The sequence below is a fragment of the Anastrepha obliqua genome, chromosome 6 (genome assembly GCF_027943255.1).
Source record: "Anastrepha obliqua isolate idAnaObli1 chromosome 6, idAnaObli1_1.0, whole genome shotgun sequence".
Taxonomy (NCBI): Eukaryota; Metazoa; Arthropoda; class Insecta; order Diptera; family Tephritidae; genus Anastrepha; species Anastrepha obliqua.
The window spans coordinates 24783602-24810917 of record NC_072897.1 but is presented as its reverse complement, the minus strand read 5'-3'; the positions used below and the strand labels follow the sequence as shown (position 1 = coordinate 24810917).

Sequence of the window (27316 nt, the reverse complement as noted above, 5' to 3'; positions counted from 1 at the left end):
AATTGTTGCAAACAAATTAAGAAACACAATATTTTCTAATACATTATAAAATACTTTAGCTTAAACAAGGCATGAAGAATTTAGCGAAAAATAATGGTAAGGTGAGAAGAGTACCCAACTAACAAGGTCAGTACCCAACAGCGCTTCCCCGACAGTCGGTCCTACGTTACTGGAACGGTTCGGATATACTTGTATACCGGGCTAATGATTGCCTTTTTGGTAGAAGTCTCCATTGATCACTTTGTGTGTCAGATAAGTACGGCAAGATGCTCAGGTACATTTCTTATACCAGAAACCATTTAAAATTTCCCAGGCCCGCGTTGTTGCTGGGGATTAAATTAAATTGAAGTTTCTGTATCACATTTGTAAACAGTAAACTATGAAAATTTTAGATTCTAGTACAAAATAAAACCGAATTTTCTCGATAATCGAACCTATCCTTTTTACTACTCCGACAGCAGTATGATCATGGACTACATTACAGTTTTACACTTTCATATACAGGAGATCGTTGTGTAAGACTCGTCAGTTGAGTGTTTGGAAAAAGAACTACTAAGGTTCTAAATTCACTCTGAGCCCTTTCATTTCGGTACGTGAGATTGTCATGCAGAGTAACCACTTCTGCTGTTAAATACCATCACAATGTGATACCATCACAATGCGATACCATCACAATGCGATACCATCTCAATGTGATACCATCGCAGTGCCGATCAGTGCTTCATCCAATACTCTTCAATGGTTTAAGTGATATAAAGCTGTTAAGTTCCTTTAACTTACCATTAGTTGTGTTATCTACATACGATGACGTATGTACCATATATATGTATATACGATATATATACTAGGTATATTTTTACCAACTTTAAAGAATTTAAGGTTTTATTCTGTGATTAATTTCATGACGAAAGATACCTAATAGTCGGGTCCAACTCCAACGCCCTAGGAATAGGCGGTGTGTCTATAGAAGACTACATCTTTTGATTTAGAAGTCCTATGCTCACGAAGGTAAAAATGTATTCGAAAGACAATACAATTATCTACTAGATAACGTCCAACATTCATATTACGCTTCTCATTGTAAATCTAGAACTACTTTCTTGAGCATAAGACTTGAAAATCAAAAGATATAGCATTTCTTTGACACACATTCATCGTCAAGGAAGATAAAAATAAAAATGTTCGAGTTTGATCCCAACTTCTACGTCTCTTTTGCCTAGAAATCGACTACAGATGTAGAATTAAAGCGTTTATAGTCGGTACCAAAGCACCCCGTAAACATATGCTAGACATGCATTTATGATTAAAATTTAGATTATAATACAAAATAGGTAATACTTTCTAGTTTGTAATCTTAGATGCATTTATTGTAAGAGTTGAAAATATCGGTTTTCTTCCAGTAGTGAACTCAATGACGTTGTCATATCATTTATGATCATATTGGAGCTGGGATGCGTTGAACTACTAACGGGTTGTTGGACGTTTTGGTCGTAATGGCGTCTTTTATTTCCCTGATTACCACTAGCAGAATTATTCGCCTCTAACCAGCTTTGGCAATTCTGCACATATTCAAGTGTCCGTTGGTATGTATCAAGGCGCATGCTACTATTAGTAATGGGTACATCAGTTGTCACCTGCATTACATTGCGTCCGTCATTTGTACTAGCACCCCCAAATTCCATAATGGATGCCGCAATTGCTGTTGCTGTGTTTAGTGTGTTACTTAAGAAGAGCCCGCCTGCTGGTATCAACTGACCCTGATTGGTTGGTATTGATTGTACACTCATGGTTGTAGTGGTTACTGCCGTTTGCGTTGTTGTGATTTTTTCTGGTATTATGGACTTTATTGTAGGGCCTGATTGGTGCGCTTCGATTGCGGGCGACATTTGAGACTGACTTATATCACCGCATTGTACTTCAGCAACAGGTAACATTTTAACTGGCCCGCTCAATATCGACGCAATTGGTTTTTGCGATTGTAGTCGTTGCTGCTGCAAATTTTGTGCTGCTGTTAATGGCACTTTGAAGATAGTATTATTTTGCGTGGCTAAAGAAACCGGTGTGGCAACTTGTTGACTGCGAGCTTTCGTTACATTGCCTGATTTAAGCTCAGGTAAACTTGTCATTGATGAATCAACACAAATAGTTGCAGTTAATTGCTGTTGTTTCTGCTGAAAGAGTTGTTGCTGTTGTGACTGGGACTGCTGCTGTTGTAAGTCAGCGTTTCGCGCACTAGATCGTAGATCGAAATTTTCGGCTTGGGAATAGCGTGTGCCCAGGTCATGATCACATGGCTGTTCATCGCATCCTAAATAAGCGCCACTAGTCAAGTTGTGATGTCTGCAGTCATAGTCCATATCCTGAGGTGCGACTGCTTGTGACTGGGACTGATAATAATCGTAAGTAGAAATTGATGCTTGCGGTCTGCTTGATTCATAGTTAAAATTTGAATGGGGAGTGCCCGTTTCCGACAATGCATAAACAGACTGAGATGACATCATGTGCCCTAACGTGTATGGGTATATTATGGACGATAGTAATGGGCGTGTCGCATTTGAAACATCATCTATTATTTGGGTTGAAAATGTTTGATTGTGGCTATCATCGAAAGGTGTCGGTTCGTTATTTACTTTTGGCAGTAGTGTTGCTTCTAGGGACTTCGTTTGTACCTTTTGTTGCGGTTGCTTCTGAGTACAAGATTCCTGTTGTTGAGTGGGATTCGATTTATCCACAACTTTATTCAAATACATAAGCATTTCATCTGGCAATACCAATTTATCTTCGATAAGTTCGTCCTCTTCAACTTCATCCAAGTTTACTCTTTCGTTTGGATGGGGCTCATGTGATTCAGCCATGGAATCACCTCCACTACGCGCACTACAATTATTGAGTTTTAATTTGGCTTGACAACCTTCAATTTCTATACGCTGAGCAATGCGCAGAGTAGTGTCAGGGTTCGGATGGGGAATCCGCATTGAAGCTGATGGAAACGATGTGTACCGATCGCGTTCTACGTGTACTGGCTCCGATTGGCGTCGCCTTGAGAGTTCTTGTAAAGGTTGAATTGTTTCACATGAATTTTCTGCATTCGAGTTGTTTTTTTGCTCTACTGGATGGCAAAATGGAAGGTTTGGTATGGAGTTACGGCCGCGGTCACGAAGTAAAGCTTTGTGTTGATTATTAACATATTGCAAGCGCTCTAAATGAGATGATATCAAGTGTGAGGATGGCGGTGGTGGCAAACTAGTACTGTTCACGCTGTTAGCACTTGTCACTGCATTGACAAGATTGCTTAATAATAAGGATTTTTTAGAGCTGTTGGCATTTGCATTGCTATTAATATTAGTATTGGCGTAACCATTGGCATCACCATTAACTTTGAAATTACCGCCACAACCACCTAACATACCGGAAGTAACGTTCGAAAGTTGACTGGAACGACGAGAGCATCCAGGCGAAATTGGATCATAAAAGGAACCTGTATTATATGAAGGTCGCATCGTATATATAGAAGACACCTGAGATGATTGGCTGCTGCGTCTACTTTGCATGCTACAATAGTATGTGCTAGCGTTGGAATTTTGACTATCGCGTCGCAAGAATTGTTGTGGCTGTATACGTGTTTGCATATCACTGATATGATTACCTGGTAGTGACATTTTGGTAATGTATTCTGTGTTTGGGGGAGATACCGGTGAAATGGTAGGCTCCATTTTTAAATTGTTAATCCTCTGATTTAATTCGCCGATACCGATTCCACCGTTTCGACGCGATTCAGGAATATTCGAAAGCATCGCTGCCCCCAAATGTATACCTTTCGCTTGTATTCGTCCCCGAAGTCGGTGACGCGGCAGAGCCCCACTAAATATACCGCTGGCACCAACGCCACCACAAACCCCACTATTTCCACTACCACAACTACCAATGCCGCTGCTAACTCCATTCCCGATGCTTACCATAGCGCGCAAAACATATGGTAAATCTGCTACCTCCAAATCATCATCATAATCCCAGCCTCCATCTAGTGTCGCAGTATTGCCCAATTGGAATTCTTGAGTTCCAAAACTAGATCCGGCATTTTCGTTGTCACTTATATTACCAGCCAATTTCAACTGTTGCTCTTGTACTAATAACTGATGTCCATCCGTGCCATTTGGGCTGTGCTCTGGAGAATTTGCATCCGATTCCGATTTGATACTTGGACTTGATATGCTATTTGCTTTGCCAGAATGCATATCATCGCTGTGCGGACTAGAATCAATTTGAGGATGGTTCTGACCATGAAGCTGTGAATGCATCGAAGGTTTCGCGCTGTTAGTACCTTGAATATTGCTCTCAAGATTGTGCCCATCTAAGTCGTTTTTACCATCATCGGGCGAGGATCCCTTATGCTTTTTGCTTGCATAAAAATCGGCACCATGCACGGTTTTTACGTGTTTCCGCAGTGAACTAGGGTCGGTATAGCGCTTTGTGCAGCCTGGCGCCTTGCATATATATGGTTTCTATAAGATAAAAAACTTATATGAGTTCAGCCCAAGATATAAAAACTATTGTGATTATGTGAAGATAAATAGAAGCTGTAACTAACTTACCTCATTACTGTGGGTACGATTTTGGTGCTTAGCCCGATCACTCGCATTGCTGAAGGCTTTGCTGCAGCCTGGGTATTCACATGTGTATGGCTTTTCCCCTGTATGTGAGCGCAAATGGGTTTTGAGGTTTTCGAGACGAGAATACGCCTTGCAGCAACCTTCGAACTATTACCAGAATACAAAAAATTTGTGTAAACTAAAATTTAATACATTTTTGTAATTATGAAAGTGATGGAGGGTGACAGACTAAAGAGACTTGGGCTTATTTGTGATTGGCATCTTGATACAGGGTGTCCGGCGGCAGAATTAGGTTCTAATTTTAAGCTTCTCCCGAACCGTTGAGCGTATGAGTGTTAGCTTCGTTATTCATTGCGGGTTATGTCACAGTGGACGGGTGAACAACGGGCGTCCGCAATCGAAAAGTATTTGAAGGCCAATGATTCGTGTGCAACTGCTCGCCGTAGATTTTGTCATGTTAAAATATTCGATGCTTACGTTTTGCCACAAGTGGAGATTTGATTCGTCAAATTAATTCGAAATGTCGTGTAAATAAGCAAAATTGCCATTACTGGTCATCTAAAGGTCACAGTCCCAAACTGACAGCTTGTTTGTTGTGTATTATCAAGCAGTGGAATAATTGCACTAAACAATTTTTTTTAAATCAATGAAAGAGCAATCAATTTCCCTCACCGAACACCCTGTATTTAATTGCTAGGGTTGGACGAGGGACGATTGCTATTTACAAAATGTTTGGATCGAACCTACTTTCAAACTAACTTCATATAGGGGCAAAGGCAACGACCAAATATCTTTTTAATATCACAGATTTCAGTTTACCGCATAATCATAGAGGACACTACCCACCCAGTTTTCTGGTGTGGGTGCCAATACAAAACATTGGGCTTGGAAGGATAACAAAAATTAGGGTGACATCCGTTTTTTGCATTTGCTCATTAAAGAGTCAGCTTATCGACAATCTCAAAGTGTTTTCTTTTTCGATACATATTATTTCATCGATCGAAATTAATGGTTTTATGCTTGGACAAAGTTGGAAAATGTTAAAAATTTTTTTTCAAAGTCAAGCAAACCCAGAAACACCATTTCCGTCGACGTTGAGCGCTACGGAGGCATAATAAACTATTAATCGTGTTATCAGTTGTCTCGGTGTTGTCAATTGGCCACCTCGGAGTTACGATTTGACGCCGTTAGACTGTTTTTGGGGATTCCCCTGAAAAATCGATGTTTTGCGAAAAATCCATTACCGATTCAAGCCCTTAAGGCGAATATCGAACAAGAAAATACCTCCAAGGTCCAGAAAGAATTGTTGTTTTTGAACTTAAAAAAAGAAACCACCACATAAACCATCCTGTACCGTACGGTGATTGCACTCACTCTTCTTAACCACTCACGACGCCAAAGACGCCTGGGTTAGGGTTAGAAAACTTGCCTGTCAATCTGTGAAAATGCGCTGCGCTCGTCCTGAGCATCAGGAGCTTTTTCGTGGCAGAAAGATACTCCCCAACCGCTGTTAAAGAAAACATTTCCTATAATTTTTTGTTTCGTGCCCAAAGTAGGATTCGAACCCAAGTCTTACCGAATGGTAACCATACACAAATCCATTGAAGTTAGATTTGAGACCGTATGGAGCACTTTGACGTATGGAGGCGTTATAATCCACTCAATATACGCCGCTCAGGTTTTTCCTATATAACCGCATTTTCAGAAGCCTTACAATAGATGCCGTTATATTATGAGTTTCAGTAGGAAAGATCAGTGTTATTAAGATTCACAAGCTCAACTGCACTCTTGATAAAATTGACAAAAGTATTGGTTTTGTATGCTCTTCCCAAAATTTTTCTTTGCACATGTAGTAGTCCACATTATGGTATCAAAACGGCCCGTAGGTAGGTAGGGTTGTTATCATAAAGACACACTTAGACCTTTCGTAGGTTCATTGTGATACCACTGGAGCTTATCCTTACCCTACGTGTTTCTTTTCAAACCATCCGGTAGCTTTAATAAACGAGCGGAGCTTCGTTAGTTTTAGATGGGCTATATCCGCTACATCGGTTAGAAATGCTGTATCAAGAGTGCGTAGCCTTCTCATAGCTAAGCTTTCACACTCACATAAAAGGTGTCTGACTGTTTCCTCTTTTTCTGTATTAAGACAGCTTCTACAGAAATCGAAGTACGGGAGTCCTAACCTTCTAGCGTGGCTGCCTATTAATCAATGACTAGTTAATACGCCTATCATTTTTCTTATAACTTCTCTGTTAAATCTTAGCAAGATCTTCGATCGACCGCTGTTCCTGTTCGCCCATGTCTGTCTGCTTAGTTCGCATGTTTTGAGGTTTTGCCAGCTTGTATTTACCTTTTTGATGGTTTCCCTGTCTATAAGTAATTTACCAGTGGCTATAGGCATGGGTATCAGCTACATTCTAGAACTGTGTTTGACGAGTGCGTTTTTGATTCAAGCGCTTTTATTGCAGCTTGACCGTCCGAGTAAATGAAGACTTCATTTGTGGATAATACTCTCGTTATTATTTCAGTAAGTCCCGTTTTTATGGCAGTGACTTCCGCCTGAAATACACTGCAATGGTCAGGTAGGCAAAATGATTGGCATACTCCGAGTTTATCGGAGTGAGCCCCTCCACCTACTTTGTTGTCCAGTTTTGAGCCATCTGTGTAGATGTTTAAATCATTTTTCTTAACAATAAGCCCGTTATCCCATTCCTCTTTGGAAGGAAATACTGTGGCAAAGGATTTATTTAAATTGATGTCCTTGGTCTTACAGAAATCCGTTGTGGCAGGAATGCAGAGGATATTTTCTAAAATTGAAGAGTGTCCTCTTGGGTTCGTTCTGAGTAAGCCGATTTCTCTTAGTCTGAGAGCTGCTTTGGCAGCTGTTTGCTTACCGAATTGCTCTATTGGTAAAATATTAAGCATAATATTTTGTGCATCTGTGGGTGTGGTCCTAAACGGCACGTAAGTGCTTCTTGAAGTGTGCCGGGGTACTCTTGCCATCTTACCTACCTATCAGTGGTTTTGTATATCTAAAGGACTATTATCGGACGAAGATCGCACCTCTTCCTGAAATCACCGGCTGCAGGGGGCAATGCTCGCATTCTTTTCTGTCGGTTTGATATTAACTTTTTCTGTTTTTCAAAAAACCTTCGCACAACGGCCCATTTCAAAAGGAACAGTATTTGCAGTTACCTTTTCTAAAATAAATAAATATTCGAATAAATATTAAAAACTGTAAGTTAAGTTTAGATGGGTTTGGGTAAAGGGTACAATTCCTTTATGACAGCAAAATACTCGTATAAAAGATAGTAGAAAAAAAGAAGAACAAGGCAGTCAGGTTTTCATTGGTAAGGGTTTTGGGGTAATTGGAGAATCCATGTGAAGCAGTATGTTGGATGCAATTTTTTGAAGTAAATCCGCAATCCGGTTATGCAACTTACATGATACATATATACATATATAATCCCTGATCTCAACGGCATCACTTAACACTTTTTAATGCCTATAAACCTACTACCGCTATTGTTTCCATGAGAGCAATCCAAAAACTCCATTTTGAAGGAGAGTGCAACCAATTTTGCTAAATGTTTAAGAACAGTTTGAGAACCGAAAATTAATTATATTGCATTTCTTATAAATATTCATATGTTAGAAATATTGATGGGTTGATAAACTGCTGCTGCACAACTACTTACTGCAGAAAAACATAAGGAGAGTGAATCTCAACTCCTTGATTTTAGGGGCTACATGATCCTTCCTCAACAACGTATATTTGCATAATATTATTAAAAAAAATGTCTGTGTCAGTGAGGCATGCATTAGATTATTACAATCGAATTTTTGTTCTGTATGTACTGAAATCTATCTAAAAACTGGAAGTGCTAAATTTGGTCCGGACCGAACTTCATAAAGCGGCTCATCAAACGCTTAAAATTTGAACTACTGATAATTTTTGCAGTGTCTATTAAAATATTGTGCAATTTAAGGAACCTGTCAATTTGTGTTTAAACAACATTCGGAAATATTAAAAAATCACCTTCCGAAATTGCAAGAAAATCTTAAATTACTAATTTAAAAACCCACATTCATTTCTCACTTAAAGCAATTTCAAGTACAAAAATATAGATGAGCCAGTATATACCCGCATCCATTTTCATAAAATTTTATTAAGTCGTTATTGAGATACACGCATTTACCCAAAGAAGGTGTGGCACCGCCAATTTTTCAAAAGCCTGTTGCATCGTATTGATTTTTTTGAATTCATCATTTGCACCAAATGTGAGTAGTTTTGGTGTATTTATAACAGAGATATCACCTTTTTCTTTTTTTTTGGAAATTACAGTTACATGCGAGGTGGTCGTGGTTATCGATTAATTTCAACCATGTTTAACATAAATTTTCCTTTCATCAAGGTGAGTGTATTTGCTGAATTTCGCTAAAAAGTCGAAACTTTTGCTCGAACTATTACTTATAACTCGCTATGGACAGAACCGGTCTATGCGTGACTACAAGACAACCAGTTCAACCTAACCTATACCTTGTAACACAGACGAAATTTCGTCTTAACATATAAAAAGTAGGTGTGTTTTTTCTATGGCAGTGAACACACTAGCGCAATCGGCTTAGCAGCTGTGTATTTAGATACATCTTAAAAATATTATAATAGGTATTATATTAAAACCTACCGTGCATTTATGTGGCTTTTCTCCCGTATGGCGACGCATATGCACGACGAGCATATATTGTGCTTTAAAAGGCTTTTCACCGCGCGAGCATTCAATCCATCGACAAACAAAAGCTTTTTTATTGGATTGAACGTGATCGTTGTTAATGTGCTTTACTAGATCCTCCTGAGTGATGAACTCGATCCCGCAATCCCGCCAATGACAATTGGTCTCAATAAAATCACCTGGTTCGTCTTTTATATCCGTTGTGTCTACGATGGGGCAGTCATAGTCGCCGTGTGGCGTTGTTGTATTGCAATGGACGTTATTGACATTCGGCGTTAAATTTTTAAAACGTTGTTGCCGGCGCAATAGCGCATTCGCTGATGCACTGTCCGCTTCAACTTGTGCGACCCCTCTTGATATGTATATCGGTTGCTCAGGCTTACTTTTGACTGATTCTTTGTCTTCGTAATGCTGTTTAATGCATATACACATACATTCATTCGCAACGATTTACGAGTACATATAAAAAGTGTAAAGCGTGCATACATTTTTTAGAAAAACATTTGCATATAAATATGAACTTACCATTTTTCTATTAAACAATTGTTCGGTCGTAATGCTGTTCGGAATGGTAGTGCTAACAATGTTATTATTAGCCGGTGTGCTATTTTTATTATTAAGGGGTGTGATTCCTCCAATGTTACTCGTACTACCAACACCACTGTTGGTGACAGTTGCTGCTACAGCAGCCGCCGCAGCTGCAGCCGATTGGAGTGGATGCATATGGCCCATAGCGAACATACTGGCGGCCGCGGCTTGGTGGGAAGGTAGGGGATGCAAAAGGCCCGCACTCGCTCGGAGCAAATGTGCCTGAAGCTGTTGCAAATGTGGCACTGGACTAATTGTGCCTGCTGACAAATGGCCATAGGAACCACTCGCTGTACTGCTGGAACGAGAACCGTTCATAATGGTGGCTAACGAGTTCGGTGAAAATCGTATCATTGAATTTATATCGAAGGAATCCGAATATGGTGAAGAGGAAAGAGCACGTTTCCGACTCATACTAGCACGTACACTACCAGGTCGCGGACTATTTAATCGCGACCCATCGGCGCTGAAATGAAAGTCGGTGCTTGTTAGTGAGTTAGCAGCTGCTGCCGCTGCTGCAGCCGTAGCCGGATGCAGCTCACCCAGTGAACGCGCGCCTAAATAATCGCCAGAGTTGAGACTAAGCCCTGTTAAATGAAACGATGAAGCGCAGCCTGTGTATGGATCTGCGCAAGGTAAAGTTAATATACACTAATAAATGGTGAAATGTAAATGATAATAAAAATGGTATTGTGGCGCATACTTTGCTGAAAGATGGCTAAGCTTCTTTAGCAATTTTCGCTGTGCGTCTTAGTGTTGTATCGGTCGTATTCCGCCTACGAGCAACAGATGGTTTTTATGAAAACATTTTTCATAACAGAGGTTACTCGGAGGTTACTACATATATTTGCTATTACTTTCGGAGGGGCGACCACTGTTAAGAAACGATTATTTTGATGCACAATGGAATTCTAAAACCCAGTGAGATGGACACACACTTGCAGAACAGAACGTAATTTTTTTTGATAATATGAAAATATGGAACAATGACTACCTCACAGAAATAAGTATATGGGCAAAGTTTTTTATACCGATATCTTTCTTGATAGTAACGGTACATTTTTGTTTGGGTATTGTATATGCAAAAATCCAGAAACATATGGTCAACTCAAACGAAGTGGCAGACCAACTAACATCGACAGCAGATGCAAACGAGATATTCGTCGTCTGGCTGCTCAAAAAGAAATGTCTTACATCAAATTTTGGTCGAGGACGGAACACTTAAATATTGTTTGCGGGAGGCGGTACCAAGATTATTAGCAAGCCACATTAAGGCTCGTTTAGCATTTGCCGGAAACTATAAATTTCGGACGAAAAAAAGTTCTACTTAGATGGTCCAGGTTGTCTCTGCAACGAAGACAGTAGAACTCAACCTATAGTTCACAACGGAGGATAACATAAACTTTGCCATTGGCAGCTTCAGACCTTACAAATCGCCAGGTCCAGACGGAATCATCCCCGCTTATCTGAAACATACAAGAGATATGATCGCACCTATACTCGCCTTAATCTTCAAGGCGGCGATACGACTCAATTATATCCCCAAAAAATGGGCGGAAGTATAAGTGATATTCATTCCCAAGGGAGGGAAAACCACACATACGATACCGAAGGACTTCAGGCCGATTAGCCTATCATCCTTTCTGTTAAAAGCCCTAGAGCGTTTACAAGATATGCGTATCAAAGGAGAAATTTGCAATAAGCTATCAGCGTCCCCACACGCATACAGCAAAGGCAAATCAGTGGAAACTGCGCTCCACGCGCTAGTTGACACGGTTGAGAAATCACTTCACTATAAGGAATACACCCTCGCTGCCTTTCTAGACATCGAGGGTGTCTTCAATAATATATATTCGGAGGCTATTACAACTTCGCTAACGGAAATGGGTGTAAACAGGGCACTAGTCTCGTTTATAGAACGAATGCTAACTGGGCGAACGATAATCGCAAATTTGGGTGACACATCCACCAAGAAACTCCCGATCAGGGGTACACCCCAAGGTGGGGTAATCTCTAACTTCTGTGGAACTTAACTGTCAATAATCTTCTTCAAGAACTCCAAAAAATGGGAGGGAAAATAATCTCATATGCCGATGATATTGTTATAGCAATCTCAGGGAAGCACCTTCCAACTTTATGCGATCTTCAACAAAGATCCCTCAACAGACTATCACTTTGGTGTAAAAGTCGAGGACTTGAAGTAAATCTGGAAAAAACGGATTTGATACTATTTAGCAGAAAACATTAAACACCTGCTCTTAAACACATATTCCTAGGAGGGAAGCCACTTAGAGTGACAGAAATGGCGAAATATCTAGGACTTGTACTTGATAGGAAGCTAAATTGGGGGCTCGCAGTCGCAGATAGAGTACGCAAATCTATGATGGCGTTGTACTCCTGCGGAAGGCTAATTGGAAAGAGATGGGGATTGGAACCCAGAATGATACACTGGCTGACTGGGTGAGTCTATCCATGTATACACAGATGGCTCAAAGCTCGAAGGCAGGGTTGGTGGAGTTGTATATTCCGAGCATCTGGGGATCTCCTTCAGTTTTCGGCTCCCCGACTACTGTAGTGTCTTTCAGGCCGAACTGATGGCAATAACGAAAGCCGCAACACTGGTACAGTGTGATGCGATATCCGGAAATGACATCTACATTTTCATTGACAGCCAGGTGGCGATAGAATCCCTCACAAAGCAGTCGACAACCTCCAAAGTAGCCATGAAACGCCGCACATCTCCTAACGAGATGGCTGAGTCATTTCGCCTAAGGATAATATGGGTTCCTGGCCATCGCGACATTGAGGGTAACTGTAGAGCCGATGAACTAGCGAGACTCGGCACCAAGTTGACCGATGAGTACATAGACAATGACATCGGCATTCCCTTACAAACATATAAGCTACTTATCCTTGAAGAAATCGTAAGGAAAGTAAACGAAATATGGCGTTATGAAGCCACCTGCAAAACCGCCCATCAACTGTGGCCGACTCTTAGTGCTGAACGCACAGAATCATTGGTCAGCCAAAATAAACACAGTCTTAGCACACTGATTTCAGTCATAACGGGACATTGCCTAATAGGTAGGCACGCCCAAAGGATGGGTGAGCAAGCACATGACTTCTGTAGAAGTTGTCTTGATGAGGAGGAGGAAGAGACAATCTTACACCTTCTGTGCCATTGTCCTGCTCTATCCAGACGGAGATTTGCTATTCTAGGCAGACAATTTTTTAACGCGGCATCACAATGGGCTATGAGCCTGAGTGTGTCCCACAAGACAACCGCTTCAACCTAACCTAACCTAACCTAGATGGTTCAGACGGTTGCCAGAAATATTGGCGGGACCTTAGGCAACCACGGCAAACGCGCCATAAGCGGAACCACTGTGGTGGGTCTTTGATATTTCGGCCGCTTTCGGACATGGAGTCTCTAATTTGTTTTATTCCGACAAGAACCAACGCAGAATTCTATGCTGAAATATTAGAGGATGTTCTCCTTGAGTTTGCGGGAAGCAAATACGGAAACGACTGGGTTTCCCAGCAAGACAACGCCCCAATCCATTCGGCTCGTTTAACCAAGGTCCTCCTATCGTCAAGAAAAATTTCAATTCTGATTGGCCAACACTAAGTCCCGATTTAAACCCAATTGAGGACCTCTGGGGAATATTATCGACCCGTATTTATAAAAATTTTCGGCAGTTTGAGGCAATCAAAGACCTGAAAGGTGCTTTAGTGGAAGAGTGGGAAAATATAGGCGATTCCACTCTTCAAAACTTGGCGGACTCTATGCCTAAACGTATAAATTATGCCTTTTCTCAAAATGGAAAACATATTAATTATTGGAAAATCGAAAGTTATAGAAACTTTGAAAAAAAGTGTAAATAAAGGCCAATGCACACATACTTATTTCATATGAAGTTATTTTAATTTCTTTTTTAATTTAATAATATAAGTTTAGTCAAGTTGAATTTTTGTTGTATAATTTTTTATTCCTATTTTCCCTAACTATATATTAAAACTATTGGTTGAACCTTTCTCCTGCTTCTTTATAGTTTTTCATTTGAAAATACCATTGCGCATATACTTATTTCTGTGAGGTATATATACATATAATATATTATATATATATGGCGAGTACACCTTTTTTTGGTGTTTGGCCGAGTTCCTCCTCCTATTTGTGACGTGCGTGTTGATGTTGTCTACAATTGGAGGGACCTACAGTTTCAAACCGACTCCGAACGGCAATATTTTTATGAAGAGCTTTTTTATGGCAGAAATACACTCGGAGGTTATTACCGCTATTAGAAAAAACTTTTTCTTAAGTTTGATCAAAAAGGCCAAGCATTTGTATCCTTTTATGGAATTTCTAAATGGAATACTTATTATACTTAATAAAACATTTTTTAACTTTTCGTACAATAAGCATGCATTTTTTAGTAAGAAAATTTGGTCTAATAGGTATAGGTATATATGGTAGCATCAGCTTAACGGGATAGAACAATGTCAATAACTTCTGACTAAAAACGGTATACAGCATTTCCTTTACTTTTGTTGAAAGTGCGTGGGTATGGGAGCGTCCAATTTTATTTAATTTTTATAACTTGAGTATAACTTATAGCCAAGCAGTTTTTTATTATGAAAAAACTACGTAAACCTATACCTCACACAAATGAAATATGTATTTATGTTTTAATTTATAAGGTAAAAATAAGAATACCCTCATGGATCACATTCGTATCTGGAATTTAAAATGTTGCTTACCATGAAACGATGTCGGGGGACTCGTATGTTGGAGTGAATATAAATGCTCCATGTAGCTGGGAATTCTATAAGCTGGATGGAAATCGTGTGACTGCGCTGGTGGGGGCGGCACAACTCCATGGGTGTGATGATGAGAATGATGGTGTGCGGCTGCGGCCGCATTTGCGACGTCCAGTGACATTTGCATGTTGTTGGTCTCGCTTCCGTTGCACTCATTCGCACCGCCATGTGACGCCACATTACATTCACTTGTAATGCTAGCGCCATTATCGGATGTAGAATTGATGGAATTTGCAACGGTTGTAGCTGTTGTAGATAATAGAGACGGTGGCGGTAGAATAGTTGCTGCAGCGGCCACTGCAGCTGCCCGTCGGGAAGCCAGAAATTGCAAATCCGAATAGGTACTATTAGAAAATATAATGAAATTTGAGCTGATTTTTTTGTATTTGAAATAGATGTAATGTTTTCTATATGCTAAAAGATGTTATTGACGCGTGGCCTCCACCGGGGATAGCTATTGGGTATCTGTTATTATTATAGTGCCCTAAGGTCTGTCTAGGTCGGATGTTTCGGATCTGTTCAGCCTACAATAGGCTCTTTTCCTATGGGAACAATCTTGTATAAACTGTTTGCATGATATGCTAAGGTAAACTAGTCAGTCAACCTTGTATGTTGGTTGAGGCTTGATACATATAAAACTTCCATGTTTAGGTACTTAATCTATATATTATAATATATATAAAAATTCAGCCGTTTTTCGCGTTATGATGAACTTAACGGAGAATGGCTCAACCGATTTTAACCAAACTTTGCCACATTGAAGAGACACATGTGGAGAAGGTTTGTAACTATGTTTGTCCTTTACTTCTTCGTCAACACACAGTATACACGAGGCAGCGTCTTTTTACGCGTGTGGTTGTTATTGTAAACGGCTGCATGGAGCGTACATTTTACTCACATATCTACAAGTTAACGCAGCAGTATTTATGCCTCAATTTTCATTCCATTACATACATTTCAATGGAATGCAAACATACATACATACATATACATATATTTATACAGCAGTGGCTGCACGCCTGCATTCTCATAGAATTAGTCCAGTCAAAAGAGGATTTAACTTCGTAATTTTAGGAGTATGCGAGTTTATGGTTTTATTATGTAAAGCCCATCACTGTGAACTTAAGTTTGAGTTTTCGGGGTCGGGGGTTGTGTCCCGCGGCCGCCATCTTGGAAATAAGGGTGCAACTGGTTTTTTGCGATTATCTCGTGAATTTCGAAAGTTACGAAAATTTTGTTAAATACTTTTTTGTAGATAATAATATTATCTACAACTTTCATTCAAAACGTTTTATTGTAATTAAAATTAATAATAAAAAAGTTATAAACAAAATTACGCGTTTTGTTTGCTCAAATATCATTTTTTTTCGCAGAGATATCGCATTTTGAAATTTTCATGTTTCGAAATTTTCTTACACCTGAAAATCGATTAAGATAACATAGACATGATATAGTCGCTTACTAATTTTCTTGGGTTTGAGGGCCTGAAATATATGGATTAATAGTATGTAAATTTGGAGTTTGTGGGAAAGCCTGCTCGCGGTATGATAGGGGTGGTTTCTAGGGGTTAGGGCTGTGTGTGACTCGGTACCCAAAGGTTAGATAGTGTAGGGATGTGGTGAGTCAGGACACTTATGGTGTGAGACAAAATTTTAAGAAAAATAAGACTCAATTCAAGAAAATTAGTAATCGAATATATCATGTCTATGTTATCTTAATCGATTTTCAGGTGTAGGAAAATTTCGAAACATGAAAATTTCAAAATGCGATATCTCTGCGAAAAAAAAATGATATTTGAGCAAACAAAACGCCATTTGAAAAAAGAAGGATATTATTTAAAGATGCCATCCTTTAATTTTGGTGAAAGAAAACATCTGCAAGGCTACATAACCTCAAATATGGGCAAAAATGGTGTTTTTTGCACTTTTAGGTTAGGATATCTCGAAAACCAGAGCTGATAGAGCAATTCTGAGGCCAGATTTGGGTTTAGCGCATCATAAACCTTTGGAAATATATAGTCTGGTTTCTGGGTCTGAATGTTGGTTAAATTTTGTCGGCCTGTGTAATCATGTACGCGCTTCGCTAATGTATTGGTTGCTCCGCTTAGCAGCTCAAAATCATACGACTAAATAAAGATAGCGGAAAAAACTTTTAGACAAAAATGTTCACAAAAGAATGCTCTATAGAAAAGCTCTGAGGTATATTTTCCATAAAATCAATAAAAAAAAAGTTATTACGCTTTAAAACAATGCATCCCTTAATTTTTCGCGTAATTTTGTTTATAACTTTTTTATTATTAATTTTACAATAAAACGTTTTAAATGAAAGTTGTAGATAATATTATTATCTACAAAAAAGTATTCAACAAAATTTTCGTAACTTTCGAAATTCACGAGATAATCGCAAAAAACCAGTTGCACCCTTATTTCCAAGATGGCGGCCGCGGGACACAACCCCAACTCAAATTTAAGTTCACAGTGATGGGTTTTACATAATAAAACCATAAACTCGCATACTCCTAAAATTACGGAGTTGGCTATTTTTTTCGTCTCTTTTGACTGGACTAAATAGAAACATACAAATTAGCAGGCACAGCTGTAGCTGACCGCCTGCAGTAATTAATCATAACACAATGTTGCTGTGACTAACTTAACACTTTGCTTAAATACTTCTTCTTTACACCCACACTTCGGTATAACCGAAGCAAAACCATTAGCTCAACGAACTTGAACAGGTCGTCGCTAAAAAAGTACTTCAGCAAGGCCGTTTTCTTAGAAGATTACCAAAGCTTATCAGTAATAGTGCATAGTGAAAGTAAGTGTTAAAACTAACAAGAAAGTGTTTTATTTGGTAAAGTGTTCAAGTGAAGCAGTTTCCAGGCATCAACCAAAAAGATAAAAAAAAGTGCGTCAGAAATATTTAAGAGGAGAGATTGTTTTCACATTTCCCAACGATATTTTCACGAAAAATTTACAAAATATATATTAATTTTGCAAATGATTGATAACAAGTGAAACAGTGAATAAATGGTGTGAAAAATACACACAACAGAAATCGGCAAAAATAATTAATATTTTAGAAGTTTTTACTTAAGATATTTAAGAAAAGAGATTGTTTTCACACTTTCCTTAGATATTATGAAGAACAATTTCAAAAATATATATTATTTTTGCTGATCATTTCCCATTTCTGTTCTGTGTAATTTTCATTTCAACGCGTGCTCACAGTTCAATTATATTTTTAAAAGATGGCGCTAACCGTATGTTAATTTGAATTCCAGTTTAAAAACAAGAAAAGTAGCAATCAAGAGCTCACAGTGACATAAAGAAGACCACTTTGATTCGGTAAAAGAAATGCCAAGAGGTAGAAGACATGCTAACATCGGACGTAATACACGTCACAAAAGAAATGTGCAAAATCACAGACAAAATGAAAGTGAGGAAAATCATGCCGATGGATTAAGTCAACAAAAGAGATGGTACTAGGTCATGTTCTCAAAATCGGCCAATAAATATCAATTCTGTAAATTTGGATGGTGCAGCATTTCAATATAATCCACAACTTGATTATTCATCTCACAAATACGTTGTCATTGGAAGTATGGATAAAATCTGCGGATTTTGTCAAGCATTGAAATTCACAACTGAAACACCAGGCATGTGTTGCGCTGCAGGAAAAGTTTGTTTACCAGACATACAATATCCGCCCGAGCCATTAGCTACATTATTATCGGGAATATCATCCGATTCCAAACATTTTCTTGAAAAAATTTCCACATATAATTCATGTTTTCCAACGACATGTTTTGGTACTGGAAAAATTATAACCGATAACTTCATGCCAACGTTCAAGGTAATACATAAACTTCAAAGTTCAACAACATTTGCTGACACATCTAATGAATCATTAGATTTTATGGACACAAATTATGGCTTTTTTCAGATTCAAAGGTAAGCATATCACTTAATAGGTTCATTACTACCACTACCCGATCAAGAGTCAAAATTTTTTCAAATTTATTTCATTAATGACAACGATGATGAACTTGAAGCACGGTGTGCTTTTTCCAGAAATATAAACAGAGTCATTATGAGAGAGTTACAAGGTTTATTACACACACACAATGTTTTGGTGCAAAGCAACGAGGTTGCAGCTGTTATATCTGGAGATGAATTTCAACCAAGAGATATTGTTTTGCAAAGAAGAAATGATGCACTGCAACGTGTTAATGAAACGCATCGAAAATATGATGCATTACGATATCCTCATATGTTCTGTCGTGGTGAAGATGGTTATTCGATTGATATAAAACAAATAAATCCAGCAAATGGTCAAGAAACAAACATAACTGTAAGCGCAATAAATTATTATGCATACAGAATCATGATAAGAGAAAATCAAGAGAATCACATTTTAAAATGTCGTAAATTATTTCATCAGTATATTGTTGACATGTATGCGAAAATAGAAACAGAACGATTGAATTACATTAGATTCAACCAAAGAAAATTACGCTGTGACGAATACATAGATTTACGAATGCAATTAACAACGATACCAACGTTAATAACATTGGTCAAATGGTAATATTACCTTCATCGTATACAGGCAGTCCAAGGCATATGCATGAATACGCCCAAGATGCAATGTGTTATGTCAGAAGTTATGGTCGACCCGACTTATTCATAACTTTCACATGCAATCCGAAATGGGATGATATTAAGAATCATTTATATACTGAGCAATCAGCTACTGATAGGCATGACATTACTGCAAGAGTGTTTAGACGAAAGCTACAGTCTCTAATGGATTTCAATGTAAAACATAAAGTTTACGGAGATGTACAATGTCAAAAAGGAGGCTTGCCTCATGCGCATATTTTTATTTGGTTAAAACAAAAACTAACCACAGATAAAATTGATCATATTATATGTACTGAAATTCCAGACATAAATGAAGATCCAGAATTACATACTACTGTAACCAAAAACATGATTCATGGACCGTGTGGTACGTTAAATCAAAATTCTCCATGTATGGTTGATGGTAAATGTTCAAAAAACTACCCAAGGCAATTAATTGCTGAAACAATGACTGGAAATGATGGATATCCATTGTACCTTAGAAGATCACCAGGAGATAATGGAAAAACAGTCACTGGGAAAATAAATAATCAAGCCATGGAGATCGATAACCGTTGGATAGTTCCGTATTCCAAATTATTATCGAAAACATTTAACGCACATATAAATGTTGAATATTGTAACTCCGTAAAATCCATCAAATACGTATGCAAATATATCAATAAAGGAAGTGACATGGCAGTATTTGGAGTTGTAAATCGAAATGATGAAATTACTAATTACCAAATGGGAAGATACATTGTAGCAACGAAGCAGTTTGGAGAATATTATCATTTCCGATTCATGATCGCCATCCAGCTGTTATTCATTTGTCAGTCCATTTAGAAAATGAACAAAGTGTTTATTTCACTGAAAATACTACTCAACAAATGGCCGAACGAACACCAACAACACTAACTGCATTTTTCAACTTATGTGAAACAGATTCATTTGCAAGAACATTGCTTTATTCAAATGTTCCTAAATATTATACTTGGAATGCATCATCAAGGTCCTGGGCAACGAAGGCAACGAGAAATACCTGTAGATGGATATGCAGGTGTTCATTTGGGTGATGCAATCGGACGACTTTACACTGTGCATCCAAGTAAAGTGGAATGTTTCTATTTACGTTTACTCTTAGTTGATATTCCCGGCCCAAGATCATTCGAAAGTTTGAAACGAGTTAATGGTCATCTTTGTTGTACTTATCAGCAAGCATGCAAAGAATTGAATTTGCTTGAAAATGATAATCAGTGGGATGCAACTCTTATGGATGCATGTGCAACAAGTTCTCCACACCAAATAAGAACACTATTTGCCATCATTATTGCTACATTTTTCCCAGCAAACCCAAAAGAATTGTGGAGTACTTACCAAGAATACATGCCAGAAGATATCCTACATCAAGTACGTCGCATTACTGCAAATCCAAAATTGAATTATACTGATGAATTATATAAGGAGGCATTAATTAAAATCGAAGACTTTTGCCTGATGATTGCAAATAAAACTCTGAGTGAGTTAGGTATGATCGCACCAAATCGTCCGATGCATGATGCATACAATGCAGAATTAAGACGTGAAAAAGAATATGATCGAAATGATCGGAACACGTTTGTAGCAACAAACCTACCAAAATTAAATTCAGAACAAAGGCAGGCATATGACACAATTATAGACAATGTTGCAAATGAAAGAAGAGGAATCTTCTTCTTAGATGCACCAGGTGGGACTGGAAAAACGTTTTTGTTGTCGTTAATTTTGGCCACCATTCGATCACAGAATAATATTGCATTGGCTTTAGCATCATCTGGAATAGCGGCAACTTTATTGGATAGCGGTCGCACTGCACATTCTGCATTAAAGTTACCATTAAATATGTAAGTAAATGAAGAACCAACTTGCGACATTTCTAAAAATTCTGGAATGGGAAAGGTTTTACAAACATGTTAAATTATTGTATAGGATGAATGTACGATGTCTCATAAAAAATCACTGGAAGTCTTAAATAGAACACTGAAAGATTTTCGAAATAACACAAACATATTTCGTGGTGCACTAATTCAATTGGCCGGTGACTTTCGACAAACTTTGCCTGTTATTCCCAAATCAACAGCAGCTGATGAATTGAGAGCGTGCCTTAAATCTTCTAATCTGTGGAGATATGCTCAAAAACTCACATTAACTATTAATGTTCGTGTGCAGTTACAGAATGATCCAAAATCTTCTGAATTTTTCGAGCATTTGTTGCAAATTGGAAAGGGACGAAAGCCAATTGATAAGAATACAGGCATGATCACACTTCCAACTAATTTTTGTACCGTAACAGAATCAAGAGTACAATTAGTGCAAAATGTATTCCCAAATATTGCACAAAACTATCGAAATCAAGATTGGCTAAGCGAGAGAGCTATATTAGCTGCCAAAAATGTCGATGTCAATGAAATCAATGCCAGTATTTTGACTCAAATTCCAGGTGAAGTTGTCACCTATAAATCAATTGATTCAATCACTAATTCCGACGATGTAGTGAATTATCCAATTGAATTTTTGAATTCACTTAATTTGCCTGGCTTGCCACCACATCGTTTGCAATTGAAAGTCGGCGCAGTGATCATTATGTTGCGAAATATCAATCAGCCGAAACTATGCAATGGGACAAGATTAGCAGTGAAACGGACAATGAACAATGTAATTGAAGCAACAATTTTGAAAGGCAAATTTAAAGGTGAAGATGTTTTGATTCCGCGCATTCCAATGATTTCAACAGATTTGCCTTTTGATTTTAAGCGATTTCAATTTCCCATTCGCCTTGCTTTTGCTATTACAATCAATAAATCTCAAGGTCAAACACTTCAATTATGTGGAATTGACCTAACTTATCCATGCTTTGGACATGGGCAACTGTATGTAGGATGTTCTCGAGTAGGGAAACCATCGTTACTTTATATTTATACACCGCATGAAAATAAAACCAAAAATTTTGTGTATCAGAAGGCTTTAGAATAAGTTGTTAGTTTACAATCATTAGAGTAAGTCACTAAAATAAATAGAACATTGTTATTAGAATAAGTCACAAAATAATGACCGAGCATGAATTAAATGATGAAACAACAATCACCCAGCGAAGCAAATGAGGGTCCGCTAGTTATAATAAAATATTGGAGGTTTTCAAATAACCACTGTGTGCCGCCTACTCCATAATTCCCTAAATAATCATTTAAAATTGGACTTTCAAAACTTTCTTCCTAAGAGAGGAACGGTTTTTTTGCATACGTATATTTTACTAAGTACTATTTACAATTTTACCGCCAACCTTCCTGTGATTCAGTCTGGTTACTTCTTCGGAAAAAAGTACAGGCATTGGGCCGAGTGTGTTTACTGTACTATTATAGCTATGCTGGAAAGCTTCCTTTCCAAAAATGTAAATAACTATTTGTCAGTACTAAATTAAAGATAATATGAAGAACTTAGGACAAGAGATCCCAATTGCTCAATTTAGCCAAAAAAATTCCGAATATGAAGAACGATATACAAAAATTATGTGCGCGCTAGTTTTAATTTGTATTTTTTTAAGCCAATATTGGGAAAAACAGTACTTACTATTTAGAAAAAAAGCTATCTGTCACGGAGCGTTATTGAAAGTGATCGCAAGCGGCTTCATTCCACTGTCTCTTGTTGTCTCTATGACGCGACTTATTAATTTGTTTATTGCGAGTCCTGACAGATCGATTGAATTAAAAAATCTATTCAAAAATTAACCACTTCAACTTCTTCCACAATGGTCTCATACGGACTTGTATGTGACTGCTCTGCTTTGTATAATATATTAGACTAAATATTTTCGTTTTTCGTAGCGAGAGTAGGTCGTTCGCTCAATCAACCTCAACTTTTGTAATTGGTTTCAATGTTAGGGAATCCTTTTTTAATAATTTCTCCTTTTGATGTTAATAAATTGTGCAAGTTATGATGTAATGAAATTCATCCTGATGTCATATCAAATGTCACTTTTCCGTTACCAATATCCAACCGTTGATGTGCGAATATTTGAACTGATCGACCTTTTGCAGGTGAGGAATACATTTATTTTATCCGATGGTATCAACCGAGGTCATACAAACAATATCAATGCGTTCTCAAATGGTCCAATTGTGTATTTACTCGATACATTAACTCAGCATTCCTAAAATATTTTTTTCATGCCTGATTCTGGTTGGATATGAGACTTTCACTGAATTGCATGTTTAAAGGAAATTTCAAAGTAGAATGAGCAGTTCAAGAGTCCTTTTGGGATAAAATGTTGCCAGAATCAACCTAATTAGGAACGTTTGAGCGAACAATTTGAAATTCTTTTCATATCTTTCGTTTGAATCCAAATTTGTAGTTTAGTTTTAAAATGCAGAAAGATATAACAAAAAAATCGTATTAAAAAGTGGCAACCATATCAAAAAGTTTTCTGTATTAAAGTGTTAATAAAGGCATTTCCCTTGCGGTCCGTAATATCTTACCAGTATAAAAATTACTATTTAGCTAGGTTTGAGTGAACCCTACTCAAAAAGTTATTTCACCTTAACCTTTCTCGTACAGGTTTCTTTTGATATCAGAATTGTAATATTATAAAAGTAAAAAAAAAATTAAGTAAGGAAGGTACTGGTACGTATACCAATTGTGGGCGAATTTTATAAGTCATCGTTACTCAAAAGTGGGCCTGATACAATCCAATTTTAAAAAAATTTCTTGCGTCCTATTTTTGTTTCTATTCATCATTTGTACTAAATCTGAATAATGTTTCTGTATTTGTTACCCTTTTTTTGGGAAAATTGCAGTCATATATACACGACCACCTCCGTGGTTATTGACTTGTATTGCCAACTTTCAATAGCAAACTACCTTGGACAAATAGTAGTAGCTCCACTAAGTTTCATTTAAATATGTACATATATAAATTTTTTCTCGAAGGGACCGATGGACTAAAAAGCTAAATCGACTCTGCAGATTACTCTGAACCTTTTGTTTATAAATAATGTCTATACCCATGTATCTCGATTCTTTTATGCTGTTACATACAACCGGTATGTGAACAGAATTATAATACGCTTGAGAACAAGAGGGCGCGGGTATAAAAATGCAGTGTAGCTTTATTCAAATTAAATTAAACCGTTTTTATAATTAACTATTTTTCTAAGGATTTAAATAAAATTTAAGTCGCCGAAAGTTATTGTAAAAATTTTGAATAAAACCCAATATAATTCAAGAAATTTTTTTTTTCTTTTAGTTCCCGGAGCATAGGGCGTTTCATAATTGGAGAAAGTATTGCAAAAATTAGTCAATCTCTTCATTAAATCGATAAGGTTTAAATTGTATCATATTTATTACATAAGCATAATATTTTATTTCGGCTTCTTGTTACATAATTTAATTAGAATTTGGAAATAATTTAGTGCTTGGTGTGCATGTGTAATGTTATCCAACAAATAGTGTCCTATACAGTTTCTGCCGACTTCGACCAGCAGATGGTTTCTAATGCTTGCCATTGTCTGTGAAACCCTAAACAACTTATAAATATTTTTGGAATTTACTTCCAACATCAATGTCTGGTAAAAAAATTTGACACAGCGCTTCGCCTTTGCTGAATGTTCAGTGCTCATCGATAACGTACACTTTTGTCTCACTGTAAATTGCCCTCCGACATTTATGATTTCATGCCTCTATATACATATATTTTTATATTTTTTTGAGTATTCTGTATTGGCTTTTGAGCAGCTGGAAAATAACTGCGATTTTACGCAAAAAGTAATCTCTTCCGATAAAAGTGAATAATTAAATTAAGAGTAAAGTATCTAAGAGAGTTGGTAATACATATGTTGCGGGGTAGGGAACGCGGTAACTTCTTTGTAAAATCGAAATATTTTATGTTTGTACTTTTCAATTTTAATACTAAATTCGTATGGACTTCTTTGATATAGGTATGTACATACGAGTTGCTCATATCTAAACTTCCTAGGAAGGCGCTCGACTGATTGAATCATACCTAGAGATGTTGCAATATCAAACAGGTATCGATTTGTTAAAAAATATATCAGAAGTCGAGTATCGATACTAATATTTGTATTGGTGTTAAAAGCAAAATATAGATACTTTATAAAAATAAATATAATTACCTATTCCAGAAATATTCAAAAATATACTGATTAAAATGAATATGCAAGAACAATTAAAGCAGTTTTTATTTTAAAATTCATCTCATTAAATATATTTATCAACTACAACTTAATCAGCTGGTACGCAGGTACCAAAAATCTTTCTAGAAATTTTAATTAAAAACCATGAAGTTGGGCTGAAAAGTTTGTGTAATTTCTCTAATTTTTATATAATATTTGAAAACTGGTTTGAAAAATGGTATTTGTTAGACAACTAAAAAGAAGGAACATTCAAAAAGAAAAAGTGGCGAAACTGGTCAAAATGTTAATTTGTAAATTACCAAACAGTTTTCGCCTGCATGTAAACCAATTTATATACATATGTGTTCTCCTCATGCAGTTATATTGTTATAACGCTAGCTTTGTGTAATACAGAACGAATGTAATTCATATACATAGTTATGCGACAACTTCATAGTCATAGTCAACATCAATTCTATAAGTTCAGTACAGAAATTGTAATAAAAAAGACAGAAGTAGTTTGTACACCATTAAGCTTAAATAAAACTTCCTGATCCGACATTTGAATTACATCTTTTTTCAAAACTGTTCAGAAATACATTATTTGTTTTTTTTTGTATCTTAAGAATACCATTTTATTTCGTGTTTTCTTTTTCATATACATAGTATGTAATAAATTATTAGTTTAACGATACTTTATAACGTACTAGCAAACCCGGCCCCCTTCGCTGGGCACACTAAAATAGAATAGATATGGTTTAGAACAGAAAATATATGAATTTCATATTATTTATTTCTTTATTCTTTATTCAAGCGCTTTGGCATAAACAATATTTTTTGTTTTTCTATTTGTTTTTGAGTAAATATAAAATATAAATTGAAAATCAGGAGAAAAGAAGATTGTTTTTAAATTTCAAATCAACGCATATGAATAAACAATCGTCTTTTTTCCTGATCATCCATGAATTTTTCGTTTCAATTTATGTGTTTTATTAAGCATTGGAGCTTTTTTAACCATTATCCATTTATATTTATCAAAAAAAAAAAACGAAAAAAAATTTTTTTTCCACGAACACATAATTTCATTCGGATTTCACATTAAATTCTCAAATTTCGTAAGAAATTATTCACTGTTCCAAAATCCACTCCAAAAAAATTCACAAACAATTTTTACATGTTGCACTTACGTTTTTTCCTTATGGCATCCAAATCAGAAAGAAATATTGACACATTGTAACTCACACTGTCAATTTGACAGTTCAGTTCCACCCCAAGCGTTAAAAAAGTAAGCGACATTATGGCTGGTTCAAAAGAACGCTGTACCCGTTGCCAGTGCTCCGAATTACAACCAAACTTTACGAAACCCATTTTCAATACTTACTTAACAATGTGCGTAAGTTTGGTTTAATTCGGTGCAAAGACACGGCGGGTCCACGTTTTGGCATATATTTCGAGACCCTAGTCATCAATAGGTATGAAAATTACCGCGTATTAAAGCACTTATCAACAGCTTTCATTTGATACCCATATTGTACATACAACCAAAGGTTACCCGGGTCCACGTTTTGACCTATATCTCGAGACCCCAATCACGGAGCGGCATGAAAAATACTCCGTAATAAAGCATTCACCAACAGCTTTCATTTCATACCCATATTGTACATACACGTCCGAAGGTTACCCGGGTCCACGTTTTGACCTATATCTCGAGACCCTATCTACCAATAGGTATTCAAACTATACGGAAATCATCTTCAATACCTACTTAACAATGT

General features: G+C 37.1%; 1 protein-coding gene across 1 annotated transcript; it reads right to left on the bottom strand.

Moving 5' to 3' along the window:
* Nucleotides 1–851: 851 nt before the first annotated feature.
* LOC129249795 (transcriptional activator cubitus interruptus) lies at nt 852–15093 on the bottom strand. The gene is made up of 5 exons (XM_054889434.1): nt 14696–15093; nt 9872–10560; nt 9302–9757; nt 4593–4757; nt 852–4502 (listed from the first exon to the last, which is right to left on the bottom strand). Exons 1-5 carry the CDS (start codon nt 14880–14882, stop codon nt 1365–1367), a joined length of 4635 nt encoding a protein of 1544 aa, XP_054745409.1. The 5' UTR covers nt 14883–15093; the 3' UTR covers nt 852–1364.
* Between the last annotated feature and the right edge of the window lie 12223 nt (nt 15094–27316).